The sequence below is a fragment of the Heptranchias perlo genome, chromosome 5 (genome assembly GCF_035084215.1).
Source record: "Heptranchias perlo isolate sHepPer1 chromosome 5, sHepPer1.hap1, whole genome shotgun sequence".
NCBI lineage: Eukaryota > Metazoa > Chordata > Chondrichthyes > Hexanchiformes > Hexanchidae > Heptranchias > Heptranchias perlo.
The window spans coordinates 136300042-136312761 of NC_090329.1; the positions used below are offsets into that span (position 1 = coordinate 136300042).

At 48.7% G+C, this 12720-nt stretch overlaps 1 protein-coding gene across 1 annotated transcript in view; it reads left to right on the forward strand.

Moving 5' to 3' along the window:
• Positions 1-2241: 2241 nt before the first annotated feature.
• cnih3 (cornichon family AMPA receptor auxiliary protein 3) overlaps positions 2242-12720 on the forward strand; it is a 101793-nt gene continuing 91314 nt past the window's right edge. Inside the window, exon 1 of the mRNA XM_067983941.1 lies at positions 2242-2411. Within this exon, the coding sequence (XP_067840042.1) occupies positions 2331-2411 (81 nt within the window). The 5' untranslated portion in view covers positions 2242-2330. The remainder of the gene's footprint in view (positions 2412-12720) is intronic.

The following is a 12720-nucleotide window of genomic DNA, read 5'->3' on the forward strand; positions in this document are numbered from 1 at the left end:
ATGCCAGGACATGAGGTTACAGATTGTGGTCATATACAATTCTGCTGCTGTTGATGGCCCACAAAATCTCATGGATGCCCAGTTTTAAGCTGCCAGATTTGTTTTTAATCTATCCCACTTAGCACAGTGATAGTGCCACATAACACGATGGAGGGTGCCCTCAGTGTGAAGACGGGGCTTCGTCTCCACAAGGACTGTGCGGTGGTCACTCCTTCACATACTGTCATGGACAGATGCATCTGCGACAGGTAGATTGGTGAGGACGAGGCCAAGTAGGTTATTCCCTCGTGTTAGTTCTTTCACCACCTGCCACAAGCTCAGTCTGGCAGCTATGTCCTTCAGGACTCGGTCAGTGGTGGTACTACCGAGCCATTCTTGGTGATGGACATTGAAGTCCCCCACCCAGAGTACATTCTGTCCTCAGTGCTTCCTCTGAGTTGTGTTCAACTTGGAGGAATTCTGATTCATCAGCTGGGGGAGGGCAGTCGGTGGTAATCAGCAAGATGTTTCCTGGCCCATGTTTGATCTGAAACCATGAGACTTCATAGGGTCAGGAATCAATGTTGAGGACTCCCAGAGCCACTCCCCCCGACTATATACCACTGTGCCCTCACCTCTGGTGGGTTTGTCCTGCCAGTGTGACAGGGCATACCCAGGTATGGTGTTGGAGTCTGAGACATTGGCTGATAGATATGATTCTGTGAGCATGACTATAGAGTCATAGAGTCATAGAGTTATACAGCACGGATAGAGGCCCTTCGGCCCATCGTGTCCGCGCCAGCCATCAAGCCCTGTCTACTCTAATCCCATATTCCAGCATTTGGTCCGTAGCCTTGTATGCTATGGCATTTCAAGTACTCATCCAAATGCTTCTTGAATGTTGTGAGGGTTCCTGCCTCCACAACCCTTTCAGGCAGTGAGTTCCAGACTCCAACCACCCTCTGGGTGAAAAAGTTCTTTCTCAAATCCCCTCTAAACCTCCCGCCTTTTACCTTGAATCTATGTCCCCTTGTTATAGAACCCTCAACGAAGGGAAAAAGCTCCTTAGTATCCATCCTATCTGTGCCCCTCATAATTTTGTACACCTCAATCATGTCCCCCCTCAGCCTCCTCTGCTCCAAGGAAAACAAACCCAATCTTCCCAGTCTCTCTTCATAGCTGAAGCGCTCCAGCCCTGGTAACATCCTGGTGAATCTCCTCTGCACCCTCTCCAAAGCGATCACATCCTTCCTGTAGTGTGGCGACCAGAACTGCGCACAGTACTCCAGCTGTGGCCTAACCAGTGTTTTATACAGCTCCATCATAACCTCCTTGCTCTTATATTCTATGCCTCGGCTAATAAAGGCAAGTATCCCAGATGCCTTCTTTACCACCTTATCCACCTGTTCCGCTGCCTTCAGGGATCTGTAAACTTGCACACCAAGATCCCTCTGACCCTCTGTCTTGCCTAGGGTCCTCCCATTCATTGTGTATGTCAGGCTGTTGCTTGACTAGTCTGTGGGACAGCTCTCCCAACTTTGGCACCAGTCCCCAGATGTTAGTGAGGAGGATTTTTTCAGGGTCGACTGGGCTGGGCGTGCCTTTGCCGCCTTCAATGCCTGGGTCTGGTATATATAGTTGGGGTTTGGGCTCTCACTATGGTCGGTCTATTTGAGGTGTGTCCTCTCCCTACGGTAGATTTATATGGGATGATCACTCTCTTTCTCTCCATGGTACCAATCCCTCGTTGCTTTGCTGTTCCATGCGGGGACTGCCTGTCTGTGTTTCCTTCTGCTTGTAGCCAATGAGTTGAGTATTGGTGAGAGAGGCGGGCAGGGGCTGCCGCTGTGAGATGGGGAGGAGCAGCAGCTTCATATGGGAGCTGGGGCTGGGGATGGTGTTGGGGCTGGAGCTGGAGCTGGCAGCGATCACTCGCTATCTCCGCCTCACTCCGTTTTCCTGAACCGAGAGGAATTGGATCTCCTAGTTTGAGTTTTATTTTATTTATCTGGGAAAACGCTGACCAGGAATAATCCGGATTGACAAACTCCCAAAGTGTTTCTGTGAAACGGATTTCGCTGTTTTCAGACTCTGGAGAGCTGAGCCCTGGAACTGACGAGGGTTGAAGTGAATGTTTTTGAAACTATGTAAAGGAGTCGGGATCAGACCGGGACTCAGAGGAGAAATCGGTGGAAGTTCCGAGTGGAAATTAAACCTGCGATGTCTGGGCACAGGAGCGGATATTGGCGGTGATCCCTGGAGGAGAATTTCTCGCTGTGGGATTTGCTGTCGGCTGTCGGATTGGGACTGGGATCCGATGGGAATTGGGGCAATTTGGATTGGGGAAGATTATGGCGTTTACATTCGCTGCCTTCTGTTACATGCTTTCTCTGGTCCTCTGCTCTTCTCTCATCTTCTTCGCTATCTGGAACGTAAGTAGGAGCATAATCGGTGATTCTTGCTGAGAGAGAGATTGGGGAGAGAGAGAGGGGGGGGGAGAGAGAGAGAGAGGGGGAGGGGAGAAATACTGGGGAGAGAGAGAGGGGAGAGAGAGAGAGAGAGGGGGGGGGGGGAGAGAGAGAGGGGGGGGGGAGAGAGAGAGAGGGGAGAGAGAGAGAGGGGGGGGGGAGAGAGAGAGAGAGGGGGGGAGAAATACTGGAGAGAGAGAGACCGGGAAGAGAGAGGGGGGAAGACAGAGAGAAGGGGGGGGGGAAGACAGAGAGAGGGGGGGGGAAGACAGAGAGAGGGGGGGGGGAAGACAGAGAGAGGGGGGGGGGGGAAGACAGAGAGAGGGGGGGGGGAAGACAGAGAGAGGGGGGGGGAGGAAGACAGAGAGAGGGGGGGGAAGACAGAGAGAGGGGGGGGAAGACAGAGAGAGGGGGGGGGAAGACAGAGAGAGGGGGGGGGGAAGACAGAGAGAGGGGGGGGGAAGAGAGAGGGGGGGAAGAGAGAGAGACTGGGGGAGAGAAATACTGGAGAGTGAGACCGGGGAGAGAAGGGGGGCGGGGAGAGAAGGGGGGTGGAGAGAAGGGGGGGGGGAGAGAGGGGGGGGGGGGGAGAGTGAGACCAGGGAGAGTGAGACCAGGGAGAGAGAGAGAGACTGAGGAAGAGAAATACTGGAGAGCGAGAGGGAGACTGGGGAGAGAGAGAGACTGGAGAGTGAGACCGGGGAGAGAGATACTGGGGGGAGAGAGAGAGAGACTGGGGAGAGAGATACTGGGGGGAGAGAAATACTGGAGAGAGAGAGAGAGAGAGGAGAAAGAGGCTGGAGAGTGAGACCAGGGAGAGAGAGAGAGACTGAGGAAGAGAAATACTGGAGAGTGAGAGAGGAGAAAGAGGCTGGAGAGTGAGACCAGGGAGAGAGAGAGACTGAGGAAGAGAAATACTGGAGAGAGAGAGAGAGACTGGGGAGAGAAAGAGACTGGGGAAGAGAAATACTGGAGAGAGAGAGAGACTGGGGGAAGAGAAATACTGGGGGGAGAGAGAGAGACTGGGGGGAGATAAATACTGGGGGGGGGGAGAGAGAGACTGGGGGGAGATAAATACTGGGGGGAGAGAGAGAGACTGGGGGGAGATAAATACTGGGGGGAGAGAGAGAGACTGGGGGGAGATAAATACTGGAGGGAGAGAGAGAGACTGGGGGGAGATAAATACTGGAGGGAGAGAGAGAGACTGGGGGGAGAGAAATACTGGGGGGAGAGAAATACTGGGGGGAGAGAGAGAGACTGGGGGGAGATAAATACTGGAGGGAGAGAGACTGGGGGGAGAGAAATACTGGGGGGAGAGAGAGAGACTGGGGGGAGAGAAATACTGGAGAGAGAGAGAGAGAGACTGGGGGGAGAAATACTGGGGGGAGAGAGAGAGACTGGGGGGAGATAAATACTGGGGGGAGAGAGAGAGACTGGGGGGAGATAAATACTGGAGAGAGAGAGAGACTGGGGGGAGAGAAATACTGGGGAGAGAGAGACTGGGGGGAGAGAAATACTGGGGGGTGAGAAATACTGGGGGGAGATAAATACTGGGGGGGGGGAGAGAGAGACTGGGGAGAGAGAGGCTGGGGAAGAGAAATACTGGAGAGAGACTGGGGGAGAGAGAGAGAGAGACTGGGGGAGAGAGAGAGAAAGACTGGGGGAGAGAGAGAGAGAGAGACTGGGGGGGGAGAGAGAGAGAGACTGGGGGGGGGAGAGAGAGAGAGACTGGGGGGGAGAGAGAGAGAGAGACTGGGGGGGAGAGAGAGAGAGACTGGGGGAGAGAGAGAGAGAGACTGGGGGAGAGAGAGAGAGAGACTGGGGGAGAGAGAGAGAGAGACTGGGGGAGAGAGAGAGAGAGACTGGGGGAGAGAGAGAGAGAGAGACTGGGGGAGAGAGAGAGAGAGAGACTGGGGGAGAGAGAGAGAGAGAGAGAGACTGGGGGAGAGAGAGAGACAGAGACTGGGGGAGAGAGAGAGACAGAGACTGGGGGAGAGAGAGAGACAGAGACTGGGGGAGAGAGAGACAGAGACCGGGGAGAGAGAGGCTGGGGAAGAGAAATACTGGAGAGAGACTGGGGAGAGAGAGAGAGAGACTGGGGGAGAGAGAGAGACAGAGACTGGGGGAGAGAGAGAGACAGAGACTGGGGGAGAGAGAGAGACAGAGACTGGGGGAGAGAGAGAGACAGAGACTGGGGGAGAGAGAGAGACAGAGACTGGGGGAGAGAGAGAGACAGAGACTGGGGGAGAGAGAGACAGAGACCAGGGAGAGAGAGGCTGGGGAAGAGAAATACTGGAGAGAGACTGGGGAGAGAGAGAGAGAGACTGTGGGAGAGAGAGCCTGGAGAGATTGGAGGTGGGGAGACTGGAGGGAGAGAGACAGACATATTGGCAAAAGAGAGAGATGAAGAGACAGACTGGAGGGGAGGGACTGGAGAGAAAAATAGATTGATGGTGAGATAATTACTGGAGGGGAAAGAGAGTCCATGGGAAAAAAAGAGTCAGACTGGGGAGAGAAAGTTAGGGAGAGACCAGAGGGAGAGAGAGAGAGAGAGAGATCATGGAGAGGTAGAGAGATTGGAGGAGAAAGGGAGACCAGGGACAGGGTGGGAGTGAGACATTGGGAGAGGAGCCTGGAGAGAGACTGGGAATAAGGAAAGAGAGATGGGATGGGAAAGGAGAGAGAGATTTGAGAGAATGAGATGGAGACTACGGAGAGAGTGAGATACTGGGGAGATGAAGAGATGTAGACCGAAGGAAAAAGAGACAGACGAGCGGGAGAGTCCGAGAAAGACTGAGAACAAGAGGGGGAGAAAAGGCAAATGAAACAGAAAACATTTGAGACAGAGAAAAGAAAGGCAAAGAAATGAAGGCAGAAGAAGAAAAGGGGAAAGTTATAGAAAGATTATACAGGGTACAATCCATTAATCTCCATTATCAATAAAATGTAATTTCTGGCTGGTTAATGATGGTGAAATGTGTTATTGTGCAGGACAGCGCAATTGAGGGAGTGTGAGGCAGTCGGAATAGCCTTGTGTCAGTAAACCCTGTCCAAGCAGAGAGATACTGTGAGGAATCAGCCCGGTGTCTTGTGTCAGTAAACCCTGTCCAAGCAGTGTGATACTGTGAGGAATCAGCCCGGTTTCTTGTGTCAGTAAACCCTGTCCAAGCAGTGTGATACTGTGAGGAATCAGCCCGGTTTCTTGTGTCAGTAAACCCTGTCCAAGCAGTGAGACACTGTGAGGAATCAGCCCAGTTTCTTGTGTCAGTATACCCTGTCCAAGCAGTGAGACACTGTGAGGAATCAGCCCGGTTTCTTGTGTCAGTAAACCCTGTCCAAGCAGTGAGACACAGCGAGGAATCAGCCCGGTTTCTTGTGTCAGTAAACCCTGTCCAAGCAGAGAGATACTGTGAGGAATCAGCCTGGTTTCTTGTGTCAGTAAACCCTGTCCAAGCAGTGTGACACAGCGAGGAATCAGCCCGGTTTCTTGTGTCAGTAAACCCTGTCCAAGCAGTGTGATACTGTGAGGAATCAGCCCGGTTTCTTGTGTCAGTAAACCCTGTCCAAGCAGTGAGACACAGCGAGGAATCAGCCCGGTTTCTTGTGTCAGTAAACCCTGTCCAAGCAGAGAGATACTGTGAGGAATCAGCCTGGTTTCTTGTGTCAGTAAACCCTGTCCAAGCAGTGTGACACAGCGAGGAATCAGCCCGGTTTCTTGTGTCAGTATACCCTGTCCAAGCAGTGAGACACTGTGAGGAATCAGCCCAGTTTCTTGTGTCAGTAAACCCTGTCCAAGCAGTGTGACACTGTGAGGAATCAGCCCGGTTTCTTGTGTCAGTATACCCTGTCCAAGCAGTGTGACACAGCGAGGAATCAGCCCAGTTTCTTGTGTCAGTAAACCCTGTCCAAGCAGTGAGACACTGTGAGGAATCAGCCCGGTTTCTTGTGTCAGTAAACCCTGTCCAAGCAGTGTGACACAGCGAGGAATCAGCCCAGTTTCTTGTGTCAGTAAACCCTGTCCAAGCAGTGTGACACAGCGAGGAATCAGCCCGGTTTCTTGTGTCAGTAATCCCTGTCCAAGCAGTGAGAATTGTAAACAATTTTACAACACCAAGTTATAGTCCAGCAATTTTATTTTAAATTCACAAGCTTTCGGAGGCTACCTCCTTCCTCAGGTGAACGATCATTTCCACATCGTTCACCTGAGGAAGGAGGTAGCCTCCGAAAGCTTGTGAATTTAAAATAAAATTGCTGGACTATAACTTGGTGTTGTAAAGCAGTGAGACACAGCGAGGAATCAGCCCGGTTTCTTGTGTCAGTAAACCCTGTCCAAGCAGTGAGACACTGTGAGGAATCAGCCCAGTTTCTTGTGTCAGTAAACCCTGTCCAAGCAGTGAGACACAGCGAGGAATCAGCCCGGTTTCTTGTGTCAGTAAACCCTGTCCAAGCAGTGTGACACTGTGAGGAATCAGCCCGGTTTCTTGTGTCAGTAAACCCTGTCCAAGCAGTGAGACACTGTGAGGAATCAGCCCGGTTTCTTGTGTCAGTAAACCCTGTCCAAGCAGTGTGACACTGTGAGGAATCAGCCCGGTTTCTTGTGTCAGTAAACCGTGTCCAAGCAGTGTGACACAGCGAGGAATCAGCCCGGTTTCTTGTGTCAGTAAACCCTGTCCAAGCAGTGAGACACTGTGAGGAATCAGCCCGGTTTCTTGTGTCAGTGAATCTTGTCCAAGCAGTGAGACACTGTGAGGAATCAGCCCGGTTTCTTGTGTCAGTAAACCCTGTCCAAGCAGTGTGACACTGTGAGGAATCAGCCCGGTTTCTTGTGTCAGTAAACCCTGTCCAAGCAGTGTGACACAGCGAGGAATCAGCCCAGTTTCTTGTGTCAGTATACCCTGTCCAAGCAGTGTGACACAGCGAGGAATCAGCCCGGTTTCTTGTGTCAGTAAACCCTGTCCAAGCAGTGAGACACAGCGAGGAATCAGCCCGGTTTCTTGTGTCAGTAAACCCTGTCCAAGCAGTGTGACACTGTGAGGAATCAGCCCGGTTTCTTGTGTCAGTGAATCTTGTCCAAGCAGTGTGACACTGTGAGGAATCAGCCCAGTTTCTTGTGTCAGTAAACCCTGTCCAAGCAGTGTGACACTGTAAGGAATCAGCCCAGTTTCTTGTGTCAGTAAACCCTGTCCAAGCAGTGAGACACAGCGAGGAATCAGCCCGGTTTCTTGTGTCAGTAAACCCTGTCCAAGCAGTGTGACACTGTGAGGAATCAGCCCGGTTTCTTGTGTCAGTATACCCTGTCCAAGCAGTGTCACACTGTGAGGAATCAGCCCGGTTTCTTGTGTCAGTAAACCCTGTCCAAGCAGTGTGACACAGCGAGGAATCAGCCCAGTTTCTTGTGTCAGTAAACCCTGTCCAAGCAGTGAGACACTGTGAGGAATCAGCCCAGTTTCTTGTGTCAGTAAACCCTGTCCAAGCAGTGAGACACTGTGAGGAATCAGCCCAGTTTCTTGTGTCAGTAAACCCTGTCCAAGCAGTGTGACACAGCGAGGAATCAGCCCAGTTTCTTGTGTCAGTATACCCTGTCCAAGCAGTGTGACACAGCGAGGAATCAGCCCGGTTTCTTGTGTCAGTAAACCCTGTCCAAGCAGTGAGACACTGTGAGGAATCAGCCCAGTTTCTTGTGTTAGTAAACCCTGTCCAAGCAGTGTGACACTGTGAGGAATCAGCCCGGTTTCTTGTGTCAGTAAACCCTGTCCAAGCAGTGTGACACAGCGAGGAATCGGCAAGTCTTTGTGTACACGTTTAACAATAAGGACTGAGACAATTAATTCTAGGAGTAGGTGGGAGAATAAAACTCGATATGTGACAGAATATATATCATGCACTGTTGAATTATATATAGGTACAGTGTAAGTATGTACATATAGTCCCACTTGCAGGTTGCGGGAATTGGGTGAACTGCTCACAATCCATGAATTCAACAGTATACATTTTATGTATGGAATAACTCATATTTTATGTCATATAAAAATATTAAATCAGCTGTTTACATTTTAAATTGATAGAATTCAATAGTATATATTTTATATATGTAGAATAAATCAACAGCGTACATTTAATATCTAGAATAATGTATATTTATAAAAAAACGTGTATTTTATATAAGGAATGCCATCTTTTTGATTTTGAAATCTATTGTTCCTGAGAAATGAAATACTAACATGCCCAGGGTTGCTTTGGTTTACCTGTCACATTGTGTAATGTTGAGGTTTGGGATTCAGAAACATTTGGTGACATTCATTCTGTGCTGCTTTATATCACAATCGCACTCTCCTGACACAAAATAGCTGAAATATTAAACCACCTTCCTATCTATTTCATACTCCTTGTCCCATTTATGGAAAGCTGTTCAATGTATTTAATGTGTGAGGGAATTAGAGCGCAAGGTGAAATCAGGATTGAAACCCTCTCACGTCTGGTCTAAATGGACCTGACCTGTGCTGGGATTTTTTTGGGGGTGGGTGGGGAGGAATCGTCAAATCAGAGAGACAGCAGCCCTGGGAATTTCTCCTGATTGTCAACACGCAGCACTCCCAGGTCGGGTATATCAGCACAAGTTAAGGTGCAGGGTAAAGCTCTTTCCGCTCTACCCCAGCAACATATCGTAACCACAAGTCTTCAACTGCACCAACATAACATAAAGAAAGAACTCGCATTTATAGAGCTCCTTTCACAACCTCATGATATCCCAAAGCACTTTACAACCAACAAAGTACTTTCTTGAAGTGTAGTCACTGTTGTAATGTAGGAAATGCAGAAGCCATTTGCACATAGCAAGGTGCCATGAGCAGCAATGTAATCAGATATTTTAGTTTTTAGTGATGTTGGTTGCAGGATAAATATTGGCCTATGATACCACTCCCTCAGTACTGCACTGGTCTTGCCAGCCTAAATTCTGTGCTGAAGTCTCTGGATTGGAGACTGTGAACCCGCAACCTTCCAGCTTAAAGGTGAGGGTGCGACCCACTGAGCCACGGTTAACTCCACCAGATTGGCAGTACTTGTGCTATCGCTAAACAAACAGCCAATTTTATCATCATGTGGTGGGCACTTCTGTAGCTGCCCCAAGCAAATTCACACAGTTCCCTCACTGTTGGCAGGAATAGGAGGCTTTCATTATTCTGGGCTAGATTTGACCCCAGGTCCCAGAGGTGAAAGACCAGTGTCGAACCCACTGCCCCACCCAGTGCTCCAGAGTCCCTGAGTTTGAATCTGAAGATGAACCTTATGAGGAAACTCCTATTTAACTTTTTGTTGTTTCTTTGACCCTGCCCTGGCTGTTTGAGCCGTTTTTTCTGTGATACTCTGCTTTTGTGGATGGGTCTGAGGTGGGGGAACGGAGGGGCAATTGAGGCACGCAGCTTTGATATTGCGCTGAAAATTCTGGCCAGCATTGTGGCGGACAAGTAACTTAGACATCCCTCAAGGCCGAGGGTCCTGGGGACATGCTCTCCAGGAAAAATGTTAAAGGAACAGTGTTGTTGGATTGGGGTATTTTTTCCAGCACCTCGAGCCACCTCAATTCCTGAGACAGCCGCGACAGGCCTGCTGCAAGCAGTCTGTGTAAGCATAGATAATGAGTGTTAACAGGCTATTCAGTCACCAAGAGCATCACAGTCAATCCTGGGCGATCCTGTTCTCACCCAGTATCCAGACACTTGCCAGGAGGAGATCAATGGATAGAGATCAGGAGCAGGAATCCCAGTTGATTTTCCATTCGCTCGTTCAGGGGATGCTGAGGCCAAATATCCAAATAAAAGAAAGACTTGCATTTATCCAACAACAACAACTGGCATTTATATAGCGCCTTTAATGTAGTAAAACATCCCAAGACACTTCGCAGGAGCGTTATATAAGTTCCTTTCATGATCTCGGGACATTCCAAAGTGCTTTTCTGCCAATGATGTACTTTTTGAATTGTAGTCACTGTTGTCATATACGAAACACGGGAGCCAATTTGCGCACAGCAAGGTCCCACAAACAGCAATGTAATAATGACCAGATAATCTTTTTTTTATTGTTTGAGGGATAAATATTGGCCAGGACAATGGGGAGAACGCCCCTGCTCTTCTTTGAATGGTACCATGGGATTTTTTTAAGTCCATCCAAGAGGGCAAATGGGATCTCAGTTTAAAGTCTTATCTGAAAGACTTGTTTCACAGCACCTCCCATACCCACGACCTCCACCACTCAGAAGGACAAGGGTAACAGGTCCATGGGAACACCAGCACATCCAAGTTCCCCTCCAAGTTGCACACTATTCGGACTTGGACATGTATCACTGTTTCTTCAACGTCACTGAGTCAAAATCCAGGATACTCCCTACCTAATAGGACTATAGGAGTACTTTCACTACTGCAGACTGCAGCGGTTCAAGAAGCAGGCCCACCACCATCTTGTCAAAGCAACTAGGGATGGGCAATAAATGCTGGTCTTGCCAGTGACGCCCACATCCCAAGAATGAATTAACTAGTGCTGGTTACATAATGTACTAGTACTGATTATACAAGGTACTAATACTGATTACATAATATACTAGTGCTGATTACATAATATACTAGTGCTGATTAGATAATGTACAGGTGCTGATTATATGATGTACTAGTGTTGATTATATTAAGAGCTAGTGCTGATTATAAAATGTACTAGTGTTAATTATATCACATATTAGTGCTGATTACATTACAGTGCTGATTATACTGGATTGTTTTGACCTTCTTGAGTGTTGTTGCGCTTACACCCACCCAGATGAGTGGTGAGTATGCCATCATATTCCTGAATTGAGCCTTGTTGATGATGGAGAGGCTTTGAGGGGTCAGGAAGTGAGCCCCTCGTCGCAGAGTATCCAGTAAGCGCCTGCTGAAAAGTGTGTGTGTGTGTGTATATAATGGGTAAGGATAGGATTGGGCTCGTTTGGGAAGCCTCCTGTAGTCAAATAGCTGACAAAACACACTGTCAAGGATCACACTTTGAATGATGACTGCTTGGCCCTGGCTGTATGGAACTATACCCTAGCAAGGAATCAAATGCTTTCAGGAGAGAAGGGAAAATTCACTCCTAAAGAAAAGACAAAAATTCAAGAAAAAGAAAGGATTAATCATCATCTGCTTTTATTGTGACTCCTCTCCACATTTTTGTCCTTCTGTGGGTCAAAAAAACCATTCCTTCTAACCTCTAGACTTATTTCAGAAGGCACCTTGTGTAACTGTGTCTGTAAACTGGGTGAATCGTTCCTTGGTGGCCAGGACTGGGTGCAGTGAGTGTAGATTGGAAAGGTTTGGGGATTTTCTGGTCACTGAAGCTGGAGACTGCTGCATAGCTAACACCACCTGGAGCGTTGTTTGCTCAAATGCGAATCAACACACAGACAATCCAACAGCGCTGCCTGTGTGATGCCATATCTAAATAAATGAGTGGGCTTCAGCAGTGAACACACGCGAGAGCTGAGATCAGCAAGTGTGTTGTGTGCTGCTAACCCTCATGCTCTTTCTTAATTTCATTTTCAAGTGCTGGTTTGGCTCAGTTGGTAACACTGTCACCTCTGAGTCAGAAGGTCGTGGGTTCTAAGCCCCACTGGCAGGGAAATGGAGTTAAAATACAGATCAGCCATGATCTAATTGAATAGTGGAACAAGCTCAAGGGGCTGAATGGCTTCCTCTTGTCCCTTTAGAATACAAGGGGGTAGAAGTTATGCTACAGCTATACAAAGCTCTGGTTAGACCACACCTGGAGTACTGTGTTCAGTTCTGGACACCGCACCTTAGGAAGGATGTATTGGCCTTTGAGGGTGTGCAGCGTAGATTTACTAGAATGATACCTGGACTCCAAGGGTTAAATTACGAGGAGAGATTACACAAACTAGGGTTGTATTCCCTGGAATTTAGAAGATTAAGGGATGATTTGATCAAAGTTTTCAAGATATTAAGTGGAACAGATAGAGTAAAACTATTTCCACTGGTTGGGGAGTCTAGGACTAGGGGACATAGCCTAAAAATTAGAGCCAGGACTTTCAGGAGTGAAGTAAGAAACACTTCTACACACAGAGGATGATAGAAGTTTGGAACTCTCTTCTGCAAACGACAGTTGATGCCAGCTCAATTAATTTTATATCTGAGATTAATAGATTTTTGTTAACCAAAGGTATTAAGGGATGTGGGGCTATGGTGGGTATATGGAGTTAGTTCACAGATCAGCCATGATCTCAATGAATGGC